Source organism: Natrix helvetica (assembly GCF_964273705.1).
Source record: "Natrix helvetica genome assembly, chromosome: 6".
Taxonomy (NCBI): domain Eukaryota; kingdom Metazoa; phylum Chordata; class Lepidosauria; order Squamata; family Natricidae; genus Natrix; species Natrix helvetica.
In genome coordinates, this window is record NC_138553.1 from 76,085,417 (window position 1) to 76,109,983 (window position 24,567).

A 24,567-nucleotide genomic window follows, 5' to 3' on the forward strand; every position below is an offset into this window, starting at 1 on the left:
ATTCATACCATATTCTCCAGTTCTTAACTTATCCGTGTTTTTTCTGTCCCAAACTTTTTCCCTCGTTTCTAACCATCAGTACTATTTGTCCCAGAGTTCGTGGTATTGTCTCGCTCTTGTCTTTGAGCTCTAAAGTCAGCTTGTCCATTTCTGCGCACGTCAGGATCTATATATACATACATATATATATATATATATATATATATATATATATATATATATATATATATATATATATATATATATATATACATACATACATACATACATACATACATACATACATACATACATACATACATACATATATATATATATATATATATATATATATATATATATGCATGCTGGTTTTGTTGTATTCGGGTCTTTTCCCGTGTAAGGTTGAGATTGTCTTTGCAACGTTTCGGCAGGATCTCACCTGCCATCTTCAAGCTGTGGGCTTAAACATTTTAAGCCCACAGCTTGAAGATGGCAGGTGAGATCCTGCCGAAACGTTGCAAAGACAATCTCAACCTTACACGGGAAAAGACCCGAATACAACAAAACCAGCATACCTACACCCGTGAAAATCTATGAAAACATATATATATATAATGTTGTATTTGTACTGATAAAAAAATAAAGGGAGACTAGTATAGATCTATTTCGAGCTAATTAGCTCTCATCAGCTAGCCATACCCTTACTGGGATTCGAACCTGGGCTGTATTATATCTTAGGCAGGAGTCTTAGCCACTAAGCCACAGGCTCGCCTCCTTATCAGTTGAGCCAGGGAAATAGGTATGTATTTGTGTTACAACCCCTGGTATGCCTAAATATGGGAGGAAGGTCACTACTCCTCCTTTCTGTCCTTCGGCTCATCACATATATATATTGTGATCCCTAATAGAAATAGTTCTTGTCTCAACTCTATCCTCAATTGATTTATTAGGTGAATTCGACACAGCAAATTAGCCTGTAAGCCATTTGAAGACTACTCAGTCAACGGTAAAAGAACTACAAAACGCTAAACCTTGAGATATAAATTCAGTCCCAAGACAGATTCCATGCAGGGCTGACTTCCTGATGAGAAGAAGACTCTCAGCGTCAAAAGAGGGTGGGAATATTGAAAAAGAGACTGGGTTTTGGTTCCTGGAGATGTGCTTGTTCCTCCAGTTAGACCAGTTTCACGTTAAAATGTCACATCCTCTCTGTGCAGCATGTGAATGTAGGGAGTGAAAAGCATTTGGGGGCATTGCGTTGTGTGGCCTCCTAGCTTCAGCGGAAATGGAGAATGGAGAATTTTCTGCCTGTAGAAAGGCAGAAACATGAGGCTTTCTCTAGGGATGCTGAAAAAAGCCAGTTATACCCTGTCCTTGCAGTGCTTCCACGGTCTTGCGATCAAAACTTAGATACTTGGCAAGCAGCGTGCATGGCTGATAGTTGCAGCATTCTGGGCTCACATGATTGCGCATTTGCAGCTATCCCAGAGAGCTTCTGAGAAGCAGAGACAATGGGAGAAGCTGGAATCGATTAAGGCCAGCAGTGTACAGCGGCAGCCAAAAACACCAATGCAATCCTAAATTGCATTAATATACAATCGAGATCAAGTGAGGTACTAATACCACTTTATAAAGCCCTAATAAGACCAAACCTAGCGTACTGCATCCAGTTTTGGTCACACATATAAAAAGATGTTGAGACTCTAGAAAAAGTGCAGAGAAGAGCAACCAGGGTGATTAGGGGACTAAAACATGAACATTTGCAGAAACTGGGCATGGCTAATCTAGTGAAGAGAAGGACCAGGTGAGATATGATAGCAGTCTTCCAATATTTGAGGGGCTGCCACAGAGAGGAAGGAGTCAAGCTATTTTCCAAAGCACCTGAAAGCCAGACAAGGAATAATGGATGGAAACTAAACAAGGAGAGATTCAACCTAGAAATAAGGAGGAACTTTCTGACAGTGAGAACAATCAACCCATGGAACAGAAGTTGCCTTCAGAGGTTGTGGGAGCTTCATCACTGGAGGCTTTCAAGAAGAGATTGGTTTGCCCTTTGTCAGAAATGGTGGAGGGTCTCCTGCTTGAGCAGGGGGTTGGACTAGATGACCTATAAGGTCCCTTCCAACTCTGTTAATCTGTTAAAGAGATCAGGCTCACAGAGGGTCGAAAAAGTCAAGCAAGTGGGCCACACCTGCACAGTTGACACCATGTTGTACATGGAACACATTAAAGAAAAGGAAAAGATCACTTGAGCATAGCTGCCATCTTGTCTTTTTTGACACGCCCTCCTCCCCTGGAAATATGGCCACTATTTTTACTTTCCCTATTATTATTATTATTATTATTATTATTATTATTATTATTATTATTATTATTATTATTGTTCAAAAAAGAACAAGGGAAGATGGAAGCTTTGTAGTGAAATGAATTAGAGCAAAGTATCCCGTTCCACAACCCGCCATCTTGACTGGGGAATTCTGGGAGTTGAGGTCCATGGGCCTTAAAATTGCCAAAGTTGGGGGAACCCTGAATTAGAGGGTTTCTTTAATGGAATGATTGAAACAAGTGTGGCCTATTTTTCAGTGTCATCAAGCTTTCTACCCCTTGCGAGGGGAAGCCTTTTTCATGTCATTTTACCTCCCAGTTTGCCTAACGAATGAATTAAATTAGCCTTAGAAAAATAAACAAGTCGACTCTTAACTTTCATCACCTTTGATTAAAATGAGACCTTGCAATTGAGAACTTCCTGCCCCATTAATCAGAGGGCACCAGGAAACTTGTACCTATTCCAATGAACCTGATAGGCAGGAATTCACTGTATATATTGGATGTCCTCTCCAGTAAATTACATCTCTGGTTCCAGGATAGGCAAGTTTAGAAGTTGGTTTGATTGCTAAACTCACATCCGGAGATACACATCTGCATTGGCCCTTCAGCCTTACATAGGATCCATAAGGCACTGCTGAAGATCAGAAGACTCATATGTGATGCAGATGAGTGTGTGTGTGAGAGAGAGAGAGAGAAAGGGAGAGAGAGAGAGAGGCAAAGAGGGAGAGAGAAAAAGAGAGGGAGGGAGCGAGAGTGGGAAAGAGGGAGAGGGAGTGAGGGAGGGAAAGAGAGGGAGGGAGAGAAAGGGAAAGGGAGAGAGGAAAGGAAAGAGAGGGAGGGGGAGAGAGAGGGAAAGAGGGAGAGAGAGAAAGGGAGGGAAAGGGAGAGAAGGAAGGAAAGAGAGAGGGAGGGAGAGGGAGAGAGCACAGCTGGGCAAATGTGGGAATTGCCTTCCATTCATCACTCTTATTGATTCACTTGTATACCACCTTTACAGGCAGTCCTCAATTTATGACCACAAAATTTCTGCTACTAAGTGAAACATTTGTTAAGTGAATTTTGCTTCATTTTACAACCTTTCCTGCCATACTTGTTAAGTGAATCACTGCAGTTCTTAGGTTAGGAAGACATTTGTTAAGTGAATCTGGCTTCCCCATTGACTTTGCTGGTCAGATGGTGGCAAAAGGGGATCACACAACTCCAGGACACCGCAACCGTCATAAATATGAGTCAGTTGTCCATGAGGAGACTTGTAACGGTCATAAGTGTGAAAAAACGGTCATAAGTCCCTTTTTTTCAGTGCCGTTTGTAACTTTGAACAGTCCTTAAATCAGGGGTGTCCAAACTTGGGAACTTTAAGACTTGTGGACTTCAACTCCCAGAATTCCCAAATGAACTGTGGTAAGTTGAGAACTACCGTATTTTTCAGAGTATAAGACGCACCAGAGTATAAGACGCAAGGTTTTGAAGAGGAAATTTTTTTTAAAGTTTTTGCACTCTGCAAACCTCCCAAAAATGGCCCGTTTGTTGCAAAAATGCCCCCCCTTTCCCCCCAAAAAGAGCATGAATAGCCCTTAGGAGGCTTGTAGAGTGCTCCGGGGGGGGGGGGGAGACACAAAAACGAGCAAAAAACTGCCAATTTTTCACAAAAATGGGCCCTTTTTGTCAAAAAAAGGGCATGGATAGCCTTTAGGAAGCTTATTGAGTGCTGCTGGCGGCTGGGAGGGAGGAAACAGACCATTTTTTGCTCATTTCTGCCCTCCCCAGTCCCCAGGAACACCCTGAAAGCCTCCTAAAGGCTCTGCACGGCCATTTTGATGAAGGGGGGGCGGGGTTTCGTGAGGCAAAAAATGCTGCATTCAGTGTATAAGACGCACCCAGATTTTCAGCCTCTTTTTTGAAAAAGGTGCGTCCTTATGCTCCAAAAAATACGGTACCTGTATTAGTTTTACAAGTAACTCAAGGCAGCAAACGTATCCAACACACCTTCCTCTTCCTATATTTCACACAACAACAACCCTATGAGGTGTGTCAGGCTGTGAGAGAGAGGTCACCTGAAGGTCACCCAGCTAGCTTTCATCCCTAAGATGGGACTTGAACTCACAGTCTCCTGCATTCAGACCTGGTGCCTTACCACTTGACCAAAGTTGCTATCCATTGTGTTTGGATTTAGGCCCAATCCTCAATAAAGTTTCAGATCTGCTCACTATGGCTGTGGTGGGTTCCATATTTTGTTCACCCCATGCATGCCTGCTAACTTCCATGCATGCGCCCGACCCGTGCTTTGCTCACACGTGCTCCTTCGGCGCATGTGCTCGGCCTCAAAACTGTCTGAATGGGTTGGCATAGAGCTGGGGCAGGTAGGCAGGCCCACCCGTGATTTCCGCTACCAGTTCGGGCAAACTGGTCCGAAGGAGCTGAATATTACCTCCGGGTAGGACTATTGACAACTGCTGGATGGTTTCAAAGATGTCAGAGGTGCAAAGGAACCAGGTGAGCAGGACGGAGTGACCCATAAAAGCCCCTGTTGTAGTTTGCATGGTAGCAGTAGCTGTTGGAGTAGCAACCTGTTGATAGATTCCTTGGTGTTTTTTGCATCAGGCTGCAAAAAAATAAGCAACCACTAGATGGAGATAAAGCACCTACTCTTTGCTGCCATCTGGTGGCCACCCAAATTTGTGCAGCCCAGATACGGCAGCTCTATTTTCATAGCAAACCAGTAGAGAATAGCCAGCAACTAAGCCGAACGGCTGGGAAAAGTGATTTAGATACTGACATCTAGGATTTCTTATTTGGTCCTTTTATGATCTAGAGGCCTTCAAACCCAAGTTTCCACCACCAGCGAGGTGCTGTGCCCTTGAAAGACTGCAGAAACAACCACATCTAAAAGCGCCGTTTGAATACATTTTGACTCCCCCTCTCCCCCCCAAAATCAAACTGTTAACTGTTGTTTCCAGGCTTCATTTATCCGAAAGGATTAGGGCATTCTTGAGCCTCTAGCATTTGTGGCATGCACAGTAAAGCAGTCATGCAATCACAAAACCCCAGTCACTGGGGGGGATTTGCATTATCCCGAGTGACCTTTGCGTTCAGAATGACAAATTGTCTCTTTTATTTAGAGCCGATAAGTGCAAAAGCAGGTGGCAGAATTAACTGTTGGCAAGAGTTCTCTAATATTCAAAATAGCTCTTCTCCTTTTCCTGCTAATAAAAGTGTGTCTTGTGTGTGTTGAGTTCAGAATTTGAAATCGGGAAAGTCAGCTAGTTCCGTTATGAGAGATACAAGGCAGGGATGGCTTCCTGTCGGCATTACTACCGGTTCAGCGCGCAAAAAAGTTTGCATCAGGCTGCAAAAAAATAAGCAACCACTAGATGGAGATAGAGAAAGCCCCTACTCTTTGCTGCCATCTGGTGGCACACAAAAGGTGCACATTTGCACCTTAAAAGGTCTGCGCATGCGCACATTAGAAAACAGCGGAAATTACATTTTTCCAATGAAGATTGTTCTTCACATGTGCGGAAACAGAAAATCAAGATTCAGTTAATTTCACAACTGCCTCACTTAGCAACAGAAATATTGGGTTCAGTTGTGATCATAAGCCTAGGAGTACCTGTAATATCCATGGAGAGACACCTTCTGGTGTCTGCTTGTTTTCTTCGTCTTGTTAAATGGCTGGCCAATATGACACACTTTTTTGTGTTCACAATTTTTCTTCTTAACTCTTTGTTTCAATTTGAAAGTATTCCAACATTTGTTGCAAAGTGGGGCGATTTCTTTTTATCAACTAAGAAAGAAACTAGAACAAACCTTGAGCACTTTAAGACTTGCAGACTTCAACTCCCAGAATTCCCCAGGAAAAAGTTCCCCTCGTACATATGTGCTAGTCGTTCTTGGCTCTAGGGGGCGGTGCTCTCTTCGTTTCGAAGCCGAAGAGCCAGCGCTGCCTGAAGACGTCTCTGTGGTCATGTGGCCGGCATGACTCAACGCCAAAGGCGCATGGGATGCTGTTACCTTCCCACCAAAGGTGGTTCCTATTTTTCTACTTGCATTTTTACGTGCTTTCGAACCGCTAGATTGGCAGAAGCTGGGACAAGTAACGGGAGCCCACTCCCTTCCACGGCGCTAGTGATTCAAACCGCTGAGCTGCTGACCTTCTGATCGACAAGCTCAGCATCTTAGCCACTGAGCCACAGCATCCCAAGATTGGAGACTGCTAAAGTAGAAGATAGCTTCAGGTCCTACCACAGGAGAAGGAAATATTTTTTGGCCTAATAGAACATCAGAAGAACAGAACTCAAATTATTTCTCACCATTTGTTCTGTTTGTAATACAATCCTTTGTAAAAACCCTCTTGAGAGGTTTGTGAGGAGATGTTCTGTTTTCCGTTGATCCTAACCATAAGCCGGATAGGGTGGGACTGAACCGGAATTGGCAATGAGGAAAGGGAAGGAAATACAATTCTTGACTGCATCTGTTTTTTGTTCTGGGATTATTATTATTATTTTTAAACATAATAACTACACATGCAAACTGCCATTTCTTTTCACAAGGAGGGAAACATATAAAAATATATGGGAAAGAAGATTTAGGAATAAATTGAATTCTTCATTGGCCAAGTGTGATTGGACACACAAGGAATTTGTCTTTGGTGCATAAGCTCTCAGTGTACATAAAATAAAAGATACATTCGTCAAGAATCATAAAGTGCAACACTTAATGATAGTCATAGGGTACAAATAAGCAATAAGATCATACTAGGAAATGAATCAATATAAATCATGCAAGCAACAAAGTTACAGTCATAAGTGGGAGGAGATGGGTGATAGGAACGATGAGAAGATTAATAGCAATTGTAATGCAGACTTAGTAAATAGTTTGACAGTGTTGAGGAAATTATTTGTTTAGCAGAGTGATGGCGTTCGGGGAAAAACTGTCCTTGTGTCTAGTTGTTCTGGTGTGCAGTGCCCTATAGCATCGTTTTGGAGGTAGAAGTTGGAACAATTTATGTCCAGGATGTGAGGGGTCTGTCGATATTTTCCCAGCCCTCTTTTTGACTCATGCATTAGACAGGTCCTCAATGGAAGGCAGGTTGGCAGTAATTGTTTTTTCTGCAGTTCTAATTATCCTCTGAAATCTGTGTCTGTCTTGTTGGGTTGCAGAACCAAACCAGACAGTTATAGAGGTGCAAAAAAATAAAAATAAAGTTATTCTTCCAGAATTCCTGCATGTTTTAGGACAGTGTTTCTCAAATCTGGCAACTTTTAAGATGTGTGGCCTTCAGTTCTCAGAATTCCCCAGCCAGTCTACTAATCTGGCCTAGATCACAATAGCACTTAGACTTATAGACCGCTTCACAGTGCTTTTACAATCCTCTTTAAGTGGTTTACAGAATCAGCCTATGGCCACCAACAATTTGGGTCTTCATTTTCCCCACATCGGAAGGATGGAAGGCTGAGTCAACCTTGAGCCTAGTGAGACTCTAACTGCCAAATTGCAGGCAGCCGGTGATAATTCAGTATCCTTCCCCTGGAGTGGGGTGGGAATGGAGATTTTGCAGTATCCTTCCCCTGGAGTGTGGTGGGAATGAAGATTTTGCAGTATCCTTCCCCTGGAGTGTGGTGGGAATGAAGATTTTGCAGTATCCTTCCCCTGGAGTGTGGTGGGAATGGAGATTTTGCAGTATCCTTCCCCTGGAGTGGTGGGAATGGAGATTTTGCAGTATCCTTCCCCTGGAGTGTGGTGGGAATGGAGATTTTGCAGTATCCTTCCCCTGGAGTGTGGTGGGAATAGAGATTTTGCAGTATCCTTCCCCTGGAGTGGGGAGGAATGGAGATTTTGCAGTATCCTTCCCCTGGAGTGTGGTGGGAATAGAGATTTTGCAGTATCCTTCACCTGGAGTGTGGTGGGAATAGAGATTTTGCAGTATCCTTCCCCTGGAGTGTGATGGGAATGGAGATTTTGCAGTATCCTTCCCCTGGAGTGTGGTGGGAATAGAGATTTTGCAGTATCCTTCCCCTGGAGTGTGGTGGGAATAGAGATTTTGCAGTATCCTTCCCCTGGAGTGTGGTGGGAATAGAGATTTTGCAGTATCCTTCACCTGGAGTGTGGTGGGAATAGAGATTTTGCAGTATCCTTCACCTGGAGTGTGGTGGGAATAGAGATTTTGCAGTATCCTTCCCCTGGAGTGTGGTGGGAATAGAGATTTTGCAGTATCCTTCCCCTGGAGTGTGGTGGGAATGGAGATTTTGCAGTATCCTTCCCCTGGAGTGGTGGGAATGGAGATTTTGCAGTATCCTTCCCCTGGAGTGTGGTGGGAATGGAGATTTTGCAGTATCCTTCCCCTGGAGTGTGGTGGGAATAGAGATTTTGCAGTATCCTTCCCCTGGAGTGGGGAGGAATGGAGATTTTGCAGTATCCTTCCCCTGGAGTGTGGTGGGAATGGAGATTTTGCAGTATCCTTCCCCTGGAGTGTGGTGGGAATAGAGATTTTGCAGTATCCTTCCCCTGGAGTGTGGTGGGAATAGAGATTTTGCAGTATCCTTCCCCTGGAGTGTGGTGGGAATAGAGATTTTGCAGTATCCTTCCCCTGGAGTGTGGTGGGAATAGAGATTTTGCAGTATCCTTCACCTGGAGTGTGGTGGGAATAGAGATTTTGCAGTATCCTTCCCCTGGAGTGTGGTGGGAATAGAGATTTTGCAGTATCCTTCCCCTGGAGTGTGGTGGGAATAGAGATTTTGCAGTATCCTTCCCCTGGAGTGTGGTGGGAATGGAGATTTTGCAGTATCCTTCCCTTGGAGTGTGGTGGGAATGGAGATTTTGCAGTATCCTTCCCCTGGAGTGTGGTGGGAATGGAGATTTTGCAGTATCCTTCACCTGGAGTGGGGAGGAATGGAGATTTTGCAGTATCCTTCCCCTGGAGTGTGGTGGGAATGGAGATTTTGCAGTATCCTTCCCCTGGAGTGGGGAGGAATGGAGATTTTGCAGTATCCTTCACCTGGAGTGTGGTGGGAATAGAGATTTTGCAGTATCCTTCACCTGGAGTGGGGAGGAATGGAGATTTTGCAGTATCCTTCCCCTGGAGTGTGGTGGGAATGGAGATTTTGCAGTATCCTTCACCTGGAGTGGGGAGGAATGGAGATTTTGCAGTATCCTTCACCTGGAGTGTGGTGGGAATGGAGATTTTGCAGTATCCTTCACCTGGAGTGGGGAGGAATGGAGATTTTGCAGTATCCTTCCCCTGGAGTGTGGTGGGAATGGAGATTTTGCAGTATCCTTCCCCTGGAGTGGGGAGGAATGGAGATTTTGCAGTATCCTTCACCTGGAGTGTGGTGGGAATAGAGATTTTGCAGTATCCTTCCCCTGGAGTGTGGTGGGAATAGAGATTTTGCAGTATCCTTCCCCTGGAGTGTGGTGGGAATAGAGATTTTGCAGTATCCTTCCCCTGGAGTGTGGTGGGAATGGAGATTTTGCAGTATCCTTCCCTTGGAGTGTGGTGGGAATGGAGATTTTGCAGTATCCTTCCTCTGTCACGCCCATCAAGCGACACCCACAGAACCGGTAGTAAAAAAAAATGAATTTCACCACTGCCCTACATGGTTATGTATATAAACATAATTTTTACTGATCTTGGAGGGATGGAAGGATGAGTCAAACTTGAGCCAGTCAGGATCAAACTGCTGGCAGTCGGCAGATTTAGCCTGCAATACTGCATTCTAACCACTGTGCCACCACGGCTTCTTTTTCTCTTGGCACATCTCTGCTATTTACACCTCCTGGAACCTGGTCTTTTTAATGGATCGGTTTTACTCTAAAATACCGCTTTATAACTAGCGTCAATTGCTTTGGGATTCTTTGCAAGGAGCAATAGTATCTCAATACTTGGTGCAGAGAAATAAGAGTCCCGTGTGACAATTTCTGGCAACTTTCCTGGAGGTGAGTCAGTGGCGGCCAATTAACCAATTCATTTCCGGCAGGAACCTTTGGAAGACATTTCTGTCCTTCTCTTTCCAGACTGCAGACTCCTTTGGGACTACGTCTATCAGTTGCTCTCCGACAGCCGGTACGAAAATTTCATCCGATGGGAGGACAGAGAATCCAAAATATTTCGGATAGTGGACCCAAATGGGCTGGCCCGTCTATGGGGAAACCATAAGGTACGAAGGACCCAGCACAATGGGAGGTTATCTTGCATAGATTGTGAATTAATTGACTGGGGAGGAGTGGAGAAAGAATAAAAACGACTCTGCTAAAAGAAAAAGAAAGGAGTTAGATGTAGACCAAAAGAGAAATTCTGTAATCATCTATAAATCATCATGATATTTGTTTGTTTGTAAAAAAATGTATTGCCTGCCCACCTTGCTACAGGTAAGACATAAATGAAACCCTATGAAGATCCAAATTCTGTGGCCTGGTTAAAAGATGGGGAGGGGAGGAGCGGGTTGGGTAAGAGGTGGGATTTGTTGTTCATCTACCCATCACTCCTAAAGTGAAGGGAATGGCAGATGTTCCAAAGAGCTGGCACAACAGTAGAGAAGGCCGTTCTCCTGGACCCTGCCAACCAGAATACCCTGGCCAACACGGCCCACAGTAGGCCTTCTCTGCTGGCATGGGTAGGGCGGATGGATGGACGGATAGATACATATGATATGATCAGATGATAGATAGATATGATTGGATAGAAAGATAGATAGATAGAAGATAGATGATAGATAGATAGATAGATAGATAGATAGATAGATAGATAGATAGATAGATAGATAGATATGATAGATTAGATAGATAGATAGATAGATAGATAGATAGATAGATAGATAGATAGATAGATATGATAGATTAGATAGATAGATAGATAGATAGATGATAGATAGATAGATAGATGATTGATAGATAGATAGATAGATAGATAGATAGATGATAAATAGATAGATAGATAGATAGATGATAGATAGATAGATGATAGATAGATAGATGATAGATGATAGATAGATAGATATGATAGATAGATAGATAGATAGATAGATAGATAGATAGATAGATAGATAGATAGATAGATATGATCAAATTTCTGGCAGGAAGAAGTCTGCACTAGCCAGGGTCCAGTGTAGCGCAAGGAACAAAGCTGAAGGCTCTGATGAGTAGGCGGTTAGGAATTCTAGTACATGCTTCCATTCCTTTCAAGTGACGTCTGCTCATGTAGGCTCTTCCAACAGCCAAGTCCTGTCTCTGCTGCCCAGCCTTATGGTGATGGAGAGGGCTAATAAAGATACGGGCAGATTGCATCTGCTGCTAATTTCGATAGTAGGCAATTGACTTTAATAGCCCAATTCCTCCTTCATTGTGTCAATCCACAGGAAAAGGATCCCAGGCTGTCCTGTATCCTGAGAGGGGAAGGGGGGGATCACAGCTGTCTGGAAGTTGGTGAAAACCAATGGAAGGATCATATATGATCAACACTCCCTATCTTCCTTCCTTCCCTCCCCTTCCTTCCTTCCTTTCTTTCTTTCTCCTTCCTTCCTTCCTTCCTTCCTCCCTTCCTTCCTTCCTATCCCACCCTCCCTTCTTTCCCTCCCCTTTCTTTCTCTTCCTTCCTTCCCTCTCTCCCCTTCCTTCCTTCTTTTCTTTCTCCTTCCCTCCTCCCTATCCCTTCCTTCCTTCCTCCCTCCCTCCATCCCTTCCCTTTCTTTCTCTTCCTTCCTTCCTTTTCCTTTCCCTCACCTTCCTTCCTCTTTCTTTCTCTCTCCTTCCTTCTTTCCTCTTTCTTTCTTTTTCTCTCTCTCCTCCTTTCCTTGTCTCCCTCCCCTTTCTTTCTTCCTCTCTCCTTCCTTCCTCCCTCCCTTCTTTCTCTCCCCTTTCTTTCTTTTTCTTTCCCTCACCTTCCTTCCTCTTTCTTTCTCTCTCCTTCCTTCTTTCCTCTTTTTTTCTTTTTTTTCTCTCCTTTCCTTGTTTCCCTCCCCTCTTTCTTCCTCTTTCCTTCCTTCCTTTCCCTTCCTTCCTTCCTCCCTCCCTCCCTTCCTTCCTTTCTCTCCCCTTTCTTTTTCTTTCCCTCACCTTCCTTCTTTCCTCTTTCTTTCTATCTCCTTCCTTCGTCTTTCTCTCTCTCCCTCCTTCCTTCCTCTTTTTTATTTCTTTCTCCTTCCTTCCTTTTTTTGCTGTGAAATGTCATCGCTATTTATTGATTTTTTAAATAAAAAATCTATGAATTTTATGCTGTTTGCAGGTGAGAATTGGAACACTTTATTATGTTGCTCTTTCGCTGGAAGGATTGGCATCATATAAACTTAGTCGTAGCAATAGTGGTAGTAGTATGAAGGATGCCCAGAAGTGAGGCAATTTTGGAGACAGATTTTGCTCTCCCAACTCCATCGTATGTGCAATGCATGTTTAAAAGGGTGGGGTTTCCATCATGCGGGTACCACCTCCATCTTGACTCTTTTTTTGGCCTTCCTCCTCTCACTGGTAGATGTCCATGTCTAGACAGTCCTCCAGCGCTGTCCGGCTGAGCCCTTCTGCAGAAGAGCAACTTGTTTGTTTGTTTGTTTACGAGATTCAGAGGTTGCTTGACTCCAAAGTGTCTCTGGGCAGCTTACACTAAAAATAGGAAACAATTAAAAAACAACAACACTAGAAATAAAATCCCGTACAGCCGGACAACACACTCCCTCAGATAGAAAACACAACCAACAAAGCTCCACAAACACCCTAACACACACACACACACCCAAGGTCTGGTTGAACAGCCAAGTCCTTAAAATCTGGACGTTGAGGCATGGCGGGTGGGTTTTTCTTTTTTGGGTTTGAAACAAAAAAAAAAACACATTGTCAAGGTGGGAGCTAGACCGGAGGTGGGTTCCAACTTCTGTTACTGCCGGTTTCGCTCGGGGACGCACTTCGGGCGTGTGCATGCTTTATGCGCGCATGCACAGTAGTAAAAAAAGTTGCTTCTCCACATGCGCAGAAGCAAAAAGCAAGATGGCAGTGCCTACACCGCCACTGATAGATCCAGTTCGGGGGCGTAGCTGGCCAAGTTACTACCTACTCAGTCAAACCGGCCCAAACCAGTAGGGACCCACCTCTGAGCTAGACAGATCTGTGGGGAGACACTATTCCGGATGACGGCAGAGAAGAAGGCATGCCTTCTGGGGTCTCAGTTGATGTCTTGTACGTTCTGAAGGGCCTCAAAGCGCCATAACTTGTGTCTGTGCTTACCGGATGGGGCAGAAAGGTGGTGTAATGGAATGCGTAGATGATCAAGAGATGCTAACTTGGAAAGAAGCAGGCAAGAGAAGCAGGAGCGTCCCAGTCGCTTAATTGTTCAGAGGGAGAAACTTTTTAAAAGAGCCAATCTGGAAGCAAGCCTACCCAACCTCATTATGTTGATTTATTCACTTCCTCCCGCGTTGTAGGCGGTGCAATTTCATGGGCTCAAGGTTATCTAGCATGACATAAGAAGAGGCAACCAAAGTCGAGGAACAGGGAATGGGAACCAAGGTTTTAAGCCAGGGGTGTCCAAACTTGGGAACTTTAAGACTTGTGGACTTCAACTCCCAGAATTCCCCAGCCAGCCATGCTGGCTGGGGAATTCTGGGAATTGAAGTCCACAAGTCTTAAAGTTCTCAAGTTTGGACACCCATGTTTTAAAGCCAAGCTCTTCTGTCTTGATCGTTTTGGTATCTTGTTTTTAATCCTTGCTTTTCTTTCTCTTAAATGGAGCAGAACCGAACAAACATGACCTACGAGAAAATGTCCCGTGCCCTGCGCCACTACTACAAATTAAATATTATCAGAAAGGAGCCAGGACAAAGACTTTTGTTCAGGTAATTGTGATTTTTCTTTTGGTGCTTTTGTCCATTCCAAATTTTGTGAAAGCGTCTTGGTTCTTTTGATCACAGAATTTTTGTGTTTACTTAGATGTGTTATTGAAGACATATGTATGTATGTATGTATATGTACCATATTTTTCGGAGTATAAGATGCACCCAGATTTTGAAGAGGCAATTTTTTTTAAAAAAAAAAGTGTTTGCACTCTGCAGACCTCCCCAAAGCAGCCCATTTTTCGTGAAAACGGGCCCGTTTTTTGTCCAAAAAAAGGCATGAATATTATTTATTTTATTTATTTATTTTATTAAATTTATAGACCGCCCCCTCTCCCCGAAGGGACTCGGGGCGGTGTACAGACACCACATTAAAACCTAATATAAAATAAATACACTTAAAAAACCAATTAAACTATAAGGCTGTACAGGGTAATAAAAGTTAAAAATTAGCTTAAAACCACCCCAAAAATTTAAAAGTACAGAATTGAGGGACTAGATCGGGATTAGGCCAGGCCCGCTAGACTAAACAGGTGGGTCTTGAGCATCTTACAGAAGGAGCGGAGATCAGTGATTGTTCTGATGTCACGGGGGAGGTCATTCCAGAGGGTCGGGCCCATCACAGCGAAGGCCCTACTCCTGGGCGTCGCCCGCTGGCATTGCCTCGTGGACGGCACCCGGAGGAGCCCCTCCCTGTGAGAGCGGATCAGTCGAAGGGATGTATGGGGCAGGATACGATCCCGAATAGCCTTTATGAGGCTTATAGAGTGCCAAGGTTGAGAAACACTGCTTTAGGAGGATTGTAGAGTGCTCCTGGGGGGCAGGGGGGGGGAAATTGAGCAAACATTGGCCCGTTTTTCGCTCATTTCTGCCCTCCCCAGCCCCCAGGAGCACTCTGGAAGCCTCCTAGAGGCTCTGCACGGCCATTTTTGCAAAGGGGGCAGGGTTTCAGGAGGCAAAAAAATGCTGTATTCAGTGTATAAGACGCACGCAGATTTTCCGCCTCTTTTTTGAGGGGAAAAAGTGCGTCTTATACTCGGAAAAATACATTATGTGTCACCCCTCAACGAAAAACGAAAACATCAACAAATAAAAACATAGACAAAGACAGAAATGTCCAAGTTCATTTGATTGTACAAATCATCAAAAAAGGGAATTAGGTTTTTAGTATATTAAAAAAATATTTTTCCAGAGGGAAATTTAACATTTTCTGATTGACAGAATATATAAAAGTCTGTAGAGATTCTCAGTCATCCAGGTCACGGTGGTCCCAAAGGTGCTTTTTTCAGGTGGCAATCGGACTTTCTTGTTTTTTTTCTTTTGAAGGCGTTTTGCTTCTCATCCAAGAAGCTTCTTCAGCTCTGGCTGGATGTCCCAAAGGTGCATCCACTATCCTGTCAGAGCTGAAGAAGCTTCTTGGATGAGAAGCAAAACATTGTCAAAAGAAAAAGCAAAGTCCAGTTGCCTCCTGAAAAAAGCAACTTTTTTTCTGACACAATATATAATTTCCTTAAAAAATTGCTTGATCATTGAGTTCTAAAATCCAATCCTTTATACCTGAAGAATTTTTCCATCTTTTCAGAATTATTCTTTTTGGTATTCCTAGAGCACAAAAAACTTTCTTTGTTTAGAACAACTTAAATTTGAAATGATATGAATATAATTTAATACGATAGGCATGTCCTTAAAAATCAAAGTTTTCCTTCTCCAAGGTATAATACCGGAGGGGTTTAAGAAAGATACTCTTTATCTAATTATACATGTACTAACTGTGGTGCGCATAACTTATGCACAATATTGGAAAAAAGAAAATACACCATCAGAGCTAGATATAATCAGAAAAGTGTTGGCCTGTGCGGAAGCAGATAGTCTCACTCTTGAACTTAAAAATAAAGGGGAAAGAATATTTTGAAGTCTGGAACAGATTTTACGATTGGTATAGGACAAGGTGACAAGACTGGAACAAACTGTATATATTGTGATTGGACAGAAGGATGGACAATGTCTTAAGTAGGCTAATAGTTAATGATTGAGACTAGCTGTATATAATGTGAATGTATGGTCACCTCGACTTCGCGGTACTGCATTGTTTTAAATGTAAAAATAATAAAAATATATTCCAAAAAAACAAAAAAAAAACCAAAGTTTTCCCATAATTCTAATATTGCTCCAAAAATACTTGACCATATCAATACAATACAATACAATACAATACAATACAATACAATACAATACAATAGTAGAGTTGGAAGGGACCTTGGAGGTCTTCTAGTCCAACCCCCTGCCTAGGCAGGAAACCCTATACCATTTCAGACAAATAGCTATCCAACATCTTCTTAAAGACTTCCAGTGTTGGGGCATTCACAACTTCTGGAGGCAACTTCTGTTCCACTGATTAATTGTTCTAACTGTCAGGAAGTTTCTCCTCCGTTCTAAGTTGCTCCTCTCCTTGATTAGTTTCCACCCATTGCTTCTTGTTCTGCCCTCAGGTGCTTTGGAGAATAGTTTGACTCCCTCTTCTTTGTGGCAACCCCATATCATAAGGAGTAAAAGAGCTCTCAGACTTATTGCAATGCCAACACAAGCAATTATTAGTCCATCCCTTACAAAACATTCTACGTGGCTCTAATAAACACTCGCTGAAAGTTGTTACTGTTGTGAAAAAGAAAACCACTTATATGAATGGCCAACGTTCACAGATACTGAGTTAGTCATTTCTCTTTGTTTCTGCAGGTTCATGAAGACGCCGGATGAAATCATGAGCGGCCGCACTGACCGCTTAGAACATCTGGAATCTCAGGAAATGGATGAGCAGATCTACCAGGAAGATGAGTGCTGAGGATTTGATCCACTTCCTTCACCGTGATCTATGGAGAATCCTTCTCTGGAGATCTATTGGGCTGGGAAAACAGGGCTGCAGGACTTGACGTTTATCTTGGACTGGCAGGACTTCCAAGCACCTTAGCAAAGAAACAGATCGGCAAGGGTCACGTGGCAACAACATTTGGTTGAGAGAGGAGTGCCCAGCCCTTCTCGCCTGGCTTTTAGGAACTGTCTCGCCTTGGGATTGATTTTTTTGTTTTGTTTTGTTTTCGATTGGTCAGTTTGGGATATATTATATTTTTTTTCCCTAATTAACCCGCCCAAGTAATATTTGGGCTTTTTAAAACAATTCCTTTTGTAGAGCAGAACGTCAGGGGGCTGCGTATTCTGAATGCTTTCCTATGGAAATTAGCACAACGGTGGGTCAGCGCAGATTCTCACGAGAGCCTCTGTAGAAAAATTTTTACAAAATTTTAAAAATCGAGGGTCGGAGGGCAAGAGGCATCAGAGAGAAACGACAGAGGCCAAAACAGCTTGCGGTCGGCAGCCACCGGCACAAAGACAGATCAAAGGACGTGGACTGCAATCCATGGTTTAGAGCATGAGAAATACCCAAAAAAACCCTTCTTGGTTGTCGAGGGGAAAGAGGGTGCTGTCCAGTGATGAAATTCATTTTTTTTTACTACCGGTTCAGTGGGCGTGGCATGGGAAGGATACTGCAAAGTCTCCATTCCGGCCCCACTTCTGGGGCCAGCCAGAGGTAGTATTTGCCAGTTCTCTGAACTACTCAAAATTTCCGCTACCGGTTCTCCGAACTACTCAAAATTTCCGCTACCGGTTCTCCAGGACCTATCAGAACCTGCTGAATTTCACCCCTGTTGCTGTCGTTTTGGAGGTGCCGTCGTTCGGGGAGCATTGTTGGCCAGCGTCGGCTCCTCAAAGCACATGGACCGAATCGAGGCACCTGAGCACTGTCGGAATGAGTCGGTGATACTATTCCAGAAACCAGTCAAAGGCAGAAGAGTTCTGCAGGATGGTTCCAGCTTCGAGAAAGGGCTAAGCGGAAACCACCCTGATGGAGGTGGAATTTGCTGCTGGCTAGTTACTCAAGGCATTTCAACTGCAAGGCTGAAGAATGTGTGGGCAGTGAGATAGCTTTTCGGTGTCTCTCTCCCTCTTTGGGTTGGGGCAAGCCAGCTGCCTCTGGTCGGTGAGGAAAATAGTTGGCCCTCCAAAGAGAAGGAAGGGTTGAGGATTTCCAAAATGGTGGCTATAATTTTCCCAGGAAGTGGCCTTCAACAGCTCAGAGAGGTAAAATTGAATCTCTGGGACTGACCTTCGTCTCCGTTCCCTTTGCTTCTGCTCTATCCACACGCGTGCGCGACCGCACACCCACACACCGAAGTTTTCTACTCCTCCTCCTCCTCCTCCTCATTTCTTAGGTGGATGTGAATACTGAAGACTACTATTTTTAATTACGTTTCAGTGTTCTGGATTCTTGCAACGACAGATGAAGCTTCGTAGCCTTAAGGGGAGATTTGTATGTGCCTTTGGTTGGTAGGAAGACTTTGTCCTGTAAAACTCCCGTCTAGGTTGAAGTTATCCCTCTTTCTATACACCACAAATGAAGTTATATTCCCTCATTAAGTTCAGAGTTTCGTTTGTCATGACAAAATGCTGGCTATCTAAGAGTGTTTTGGTTTTTTTTATAGCAAGCTCCTGTAAATCGTACATGAAAGAAGTCAAAATTCGTTTTCCGCAGTAATTTAAACAGCATCAGAAAAAGTAACGAACTGTATCCCTAAGTTCTTTGGGGCAAATGAAGTATATTTACATCTGGTTTTTCTTTACTTTGTGTAATACTGCCTGCTTCTCTGACTTGAGGAGCACAAATTTTGGATTTCATTTTCACTTCCCATCCCCGGAAACCTGCTTCTTGTTTTGGAAATTTCATCGCGGCTTTTGAAGCCTGTTTTCTGAACTGTTAAGGGCTAGAAGCTTACTTTTTAAAAAGGAGTGCTGCATTGGAGGTTCTCGAGATGGTGAGGACACACCATCCAAGATCTAGGCTACGCGACTTCTTAACCACGTTTTGCAGGAGTACTCCTTAAAAAGAGCTAGAGGCTTCCAAGAAGGGGTGATTTTAAAAGTGGTCAGATTGTGGACAAATTGCGTGGCCAAAGCCTGCAGGTAAAAAGAGGATGGGGCTTCCAACTCACCTTTACTGTGGTCATCTTGGCCCATGGAGGCACCCTGGTCAGCAAAATCCTTTACTTCTCATTTCTTTCCAAGGCGAAATGAAATTCGCCCTTGATAGAAACGTACACCTGCCATTAAAAAGGCAGCAAATGAAAATCATAACACAAACGCACACACACAACGGGGGGGGAGGGTGTTGTCCCTTTTCGACAGCTGCTGCTTCTCTTTTCCCGCCAAAGCTTCAAAGCGACTTCAGCTCCATCCGTCTTACCAACGATGTTAGCCACCATACATTAGCCAAAAGAATATGAAGCAGTCAAGTCTAAACCCAGTCCGGACGAAACCATTGGTGCCAAAAAAAGAAAAGCTACAAGTTTGAGACGGCCAGAAATCTGAGAACAGGATCGTGTCTGGTATTGGGGAGGGGGGTCGATGATGAAGATGGGGGAATACATGTTTATGGTGTTGTTTGTTCTTCTTCCACATCATCCTCCAAACTACAGGCGTCTGGCCAAAAGCAATTTATGAAAATATGGCATCTGGGAAGGGGGTGGAGGGGAGAAAAAAAGAGTATGGCTTACAATAGATATGAAAGAGAGAGAAATTGAAACTGGAACAGTGTGTTTTCCATGTTCGGTGACTGAATCACAATGTTTGTTTCTTTGAAGCCAAAGCACACATTACAAATTGATGCATGGCTGCCCTTCAGAAGGGCAACAGTGGGTCTGTTTGGTAAGAAAAAAAATTCCTCCTGTTGTAACATTTGGCATTTCCCTGCTCTTAGCCAGTGGTTAAAGGAACAGAAAGTCTGCTAAAACAATGTTAAAAAAAGAAGAAAAAAAACTTTGGAAAAGAGTCCCTTGTAAGAATTCACTCAAAATTTTCCCCTGTATACCGAGACTTGCTGGCAGCTCAAGAGTTCGAAGGAGAAGTAAGAATGAAACATTTGCTGTCTTCTGTTGAATTAGCCGCAGCCATATGCAAAGCCGAAAGGAGATCGTGCTGCCGCGTTGTTGTTGTTTTTTAAGGGAAAAAAAAATCTCTTTTTTTATTATTTTCTTAAGTAAATTATAATCTGTTGAAGATGGCGCTTCCTATTCTCTTCGAGGTGTGGGGTTAAGGGAGTGAACTGAATGAATGTAACAAAAGTCAAAACAAGAATGCCTTTACTCAGGGCCAGTGAGTTGCAAATAATTTTTAAATGCTTGTAATTACATCATCTCAATAAATTTTTTTAATATAAAAAAAGAAAAGAAAAGCCGAGACCGAGTTTGTCTTTCAATATGCCTCCGGCGGGAAATGCAGCGTTTATTGTTGGGGTTTTGTTTCATTCTCCTCTTCTGTCTTCTTTCTAACAGACCTCTTTAACCCAAAGCGTCCTTTGACTCCACCAACAAGGAAGATTTTATGCAAGGCAGGACTCCCTGGAGACAGAGATGAATGTGCAAAAATACAGAATAAAATATGACAGTTAAAAAAAGGACATTATAGTGGGGCTGTGTTAAAGGCACAAACTAAAGGGGAAACCGGTAGAGCTGCTTTTATATAGCTACCTGGAGAGGGGGGTCTAGGAAAAGTTTGAAAGTCAAGGTAGGCAGACCCAGCCTCAGATTTTTTAAAACCTATGTCCCATCTGTAACATCTGTAAAACCCTGATTTTTCGGGGAGGCGGGGTTTTAAGTCCTTGCGTTCAGTAATGATGAGGAGGCGACTGGTTCATCAACTGCTATTTATTAACAACTTCACAAGTAGATAACAGAACAAACACAACTTGCCCGCCTGACAGCTATTTATACCGAGAGTTGTCAGGCGGGGAACCAATGAGAGGGGTGCAATTCTCCCGCCGGCTGGCTGGAGCACCTTGTCCAATCAGGGACTCTCTCATGTCCATAGGCAGCCAGGGGAGACATGATAGCAGTCTTCCAATATCTCAGGGGTTGCCACAAAGAGGAGGGAGTCAAACTGTTCTCCAAAGCACCTGAGGGTAGGACAAGAAGCAATGGATAGAAACTAACCAAGGAGAGAAGCAACCTAGAACTAAGGAGAAACTTCCTGGTACTTAGAACAATCAGTGGAATGACTTGCCTTCAGAAGTTGTGGGTTCTCCATCTCAGGAGCTTTTAAAGAAAAGACTTGACAGCCATTTGTCTGGAATGGTGTAGGGTTTCCTGCTTGAGCAGGGGGTTGGACTAGAAGACCTCTAAGGTCCCTTTCAACTCTGTTATTCTATTACTCTGCCTAAGTAAACATCCAAGCTTAGAGAAATCAACAGCACTCCCAACTCTGCGGCACAGCTAATCCTTGACTTAAGATCACAACTGGGACTAGAATTTCCATTGCTAAGCAAGGCAGCTCTTAACTGAGTCACACCCAACGTTGTCACCTTCGTTGCAACAGTTAAAGTGAATCACCGTTGTTAAGTGAACCATGCACTCATTAAGTGAATCCAGGTTCTCCCGTTGTCTTTGTTTTGCCAGAAACTGGCTGGGAAGGTTATACGGGATATTTACAGGACACTGGAATCCTGCAACTGTGCTAAATACAGAAACACCCAAATGTTGATCCCATGACCATGGGGATGTTGTAAGGGTCAGGACCAGTTGTACATCCCTTTTTCAGTGGAGGTGGAACTTTGAATGGCTACTGAACCAACGGTTGTAAGTCAAGGGTTACCTGTAGGTATGTTGTTTTCTTCTGTTGCAAGGTGCTGCAGGAATCAAAGCCAACCAGCCCACTTTTCCTGGCAATCTCCAGGCCAGGTTAATCACCGAAACATTTAGTATTTTGGTATTTAACTTTTTCTTTTTAATATTCACACTGACATGAATAAAACATCAAGGAACCTTGGGGGAAAAAAGGGCATCATTCTCCCCCATCCTGTTAGCACCTAGGAAAATGAGATATTTTAGGAATTATTAAAAGGACAGAATATTTCCCCTACAAGGGAGGCAGAAACTCATCACCCATCCCTTTGTCAATGGGCCATTAAGGTCTGAGCCAGTCTATTCTACATAATAAAAGATCTACCACCTGCAGGCAGAGCCATAATAGGAATCCCAAAGCCTTTTCATTACATCATCACCCAGCAAGAGTCAACCAAGCTTGGGACTCAGGACAGCCTACAGAGTTGCCCCTGCATGGCCCCATGGGAGTCTGACAACCAATCAGAATACAAGCTCAAATTCAAAAGCCCAGAGAGGGTATAAAACTCAGGCACTCTCAGCTTCTGTTCCAGTGGTGGGATTCAATTTTTTTTTTTAGTATTGGTTCTGTGGACGTGGCTTGGTGGACGTGGCTTGGTGGGTGTGGTGTGGCTTGGTCGGCGTGGCTTGGTGGGTGTGGCAGGGGAAGGATACTGTAAAATCTCCATTCCCTCCCCACTCCAGGGGAAGGTTACTTCAAAATCCCCATTTCTTCCCGATCAGCTGGTATTTACCGGTTCTCCAAACTACTCAAAATTTCCGCTACCGGTTCTCCGGAACTGGTCAGAACCTGCTGAATACCACCTCTGAACTGTTCCCTTTTTTTGTCTTCACTCAAGAACGTGAAGCATGTGATCCTGTCTACCATTAAAACCATCTTTCCAAACAATCTCCATGTTTCCAGTGTCTTTTTCCCCACTTGGAACTGAACCCGGATAGACAACAAGACAAAGGCCACTTGTCAGGGTTCCCCAAAAAATCCTTGCAGGTCTGACACCACACTTTTGAAGACAGCCAAGTCCACATTTTGGACAGAGAGGACCACTGGTTTGAAAGAGCGGTCAAAAAGGCCACGTATGTCAAAATTGAGCCGCCCTCTCTCAACAGAAGGGGAGGGAATATAACGTCATCTATCTCCAATCTGCAACACAGTCCTTTCAGCAGTTCTAAGGAAGACTCCACACCCATTTGCACCACTCAGGTGACTCTGAGGACACAGGTAAACCTCCAGGTGGCCTTTTAATGACTCGCTAAAAGATGCAAATAACCAGGTGTGTGCAAGGAGTTTGTAGAGCAATGTTTCCCAACCTTGGCAACTTAAGATATGCAGATTTCAACACCTGTGGAACTTCCAAATGTGCGCTTAACTAGTGATGGAAGAAGCCAAGGGACAACACTGGGTAGCAGTATGGATCCTCGGACCAACCTTGAGAAGAGTGAAGCCCCATTTGCACATTTGATGGGTCCCTTCTGCTCCTAAATGCTGCTTTTGCAACAACGTGTGCAAAACACCAGCAGAGAAGAATAAACTCTTCCGATTTGTCTTTATTCTCCAGCTTCAGAATAAATTCCTCTCGGAATCAAAAATGGTCCAGGAGAACTTAGGCACAGAATAGAGATAATTGATTTTGGGGTGGGGTGGGGTGAGAATAAAGGATAAAGAGGAATCGGTGTATTTCAAGACATGGGGAAGATTTTATGATTGGTTAGAGTATGAGTTAGGAATCTGTGGCTCTGGAGCCACATGTGGCTCTTTTATCTCTGCTGCGGCTCCCTGTTGCTCAAAATATGCGTTACACCCGCCAATGAGCGACATTCTAACCTCCTAGAATGTGATTTCTTGAGCTTTTCAACGCTCGGTAGGCCAAACATGGTGAAATCCAAGAAAGGAAAAGTTTCAGAAGAAAACAGAACCTTTAATTCAACTACATATACTAGTTTTGTGGCTGCTCAGGAAATAGGCACAGGAAGCGTTTTGTGGCTCCCCGTGTTTTCTGTGGGAAACGGGTCCAAATGGCTGTTTGAGTATTTAAGATTACCAATCCCTGGGTTAGAGAAAGGAATCTAGAAAAGATAGCAAGAGAGAGATCTAGAACCCAGTCAAGACACTATTAAATGGAAAAGAGGTGGAAGAGGGGGGAAATAGAAAAGAAAGTATTAATATACAAGTATATGTTCAAGAATGAGATACAGAGGGAAAAAAATAGGACATGATAATGAAGAAAAGGGAATAGGAAAGGATAAGCATAAAATTATAACGGGGTTTGCAGGAATGCCATCCTGAAAATACACCAGTTCAGAGTTGAAAAGAGATAACCACAATAGCAGAAAAGGAAAAGAAAAGAGCAGGAAAGGAGAAGAGAGGAAAGGGGAGAGAAGGAGGAAAGAGGAAATGAAAGGAAGGCAGGGATAGAAAGAGAAGGAGAGAGGGTAGGACAAGGAAGAGGAAGAGAGGAGTAGAGGAGAGGTAAGGGAAGAAGGGAAGGGAAAGGGGAGGAGGAAGGAAGAAAGTAGAGAAGGGAGGGTGGGTGAAAATAAAAATAGGGTGGGGATAATACAAAATAGGTGTATGGGATGATAAGAAAAGCAACCCAGAATGTATATTTTAAGTTTTTTTATATGGAAAAACCAATATGGAAAAGTGATAAAGATAAATAAGAACAGTAACTATGTGAATGTATACCTGTAATTATATATAAGAGAATAAAAATAAAAAAAATCTT

At 43.4% G+C, this 24,567-nt stretch overlaps 1 protein-coding gene and 1 long non-coding RNA gene across 2 annotated transcripts in view; one reads left to right on the forward strand and one right to left on the reverse strand.

Moving 5' to 3' along the window:
* Window positions 1–17,250, forward strand: part of ETV6 (ETS variant transcription factor 6) — a 130,334-nt gene extending 113,084 nt beyond the window's left edge. Inside the window, exons 6-8 of the mRNA XM_081958002.1 lie at window positions 10,321–10,463; window positions 14,023–14,123; window positions 16,854–17,250. Of these exons, the coding sequence (XP_081814128.1) occupies window positions 10,321–10,463; window positions 14,023–14,123; window positions 16,854–16,959 (350 nt within the window). The 3' untranslated portion in view covers window positions 16,960–17,250. The remainder of the gene's footprint in view (window positions 1–10,320; window positions 10,464–14,022; window positions 14,124–16,853) is intronic.
* Window positions 1–24,567, reverse strand: part of LOC309394639 — a 64,013-nt gene that overhangs the window by 4,497 nt on the left and 34,949 nt on the right. The gene's annotated exons all lie outside the window — the stretch shown is intronic.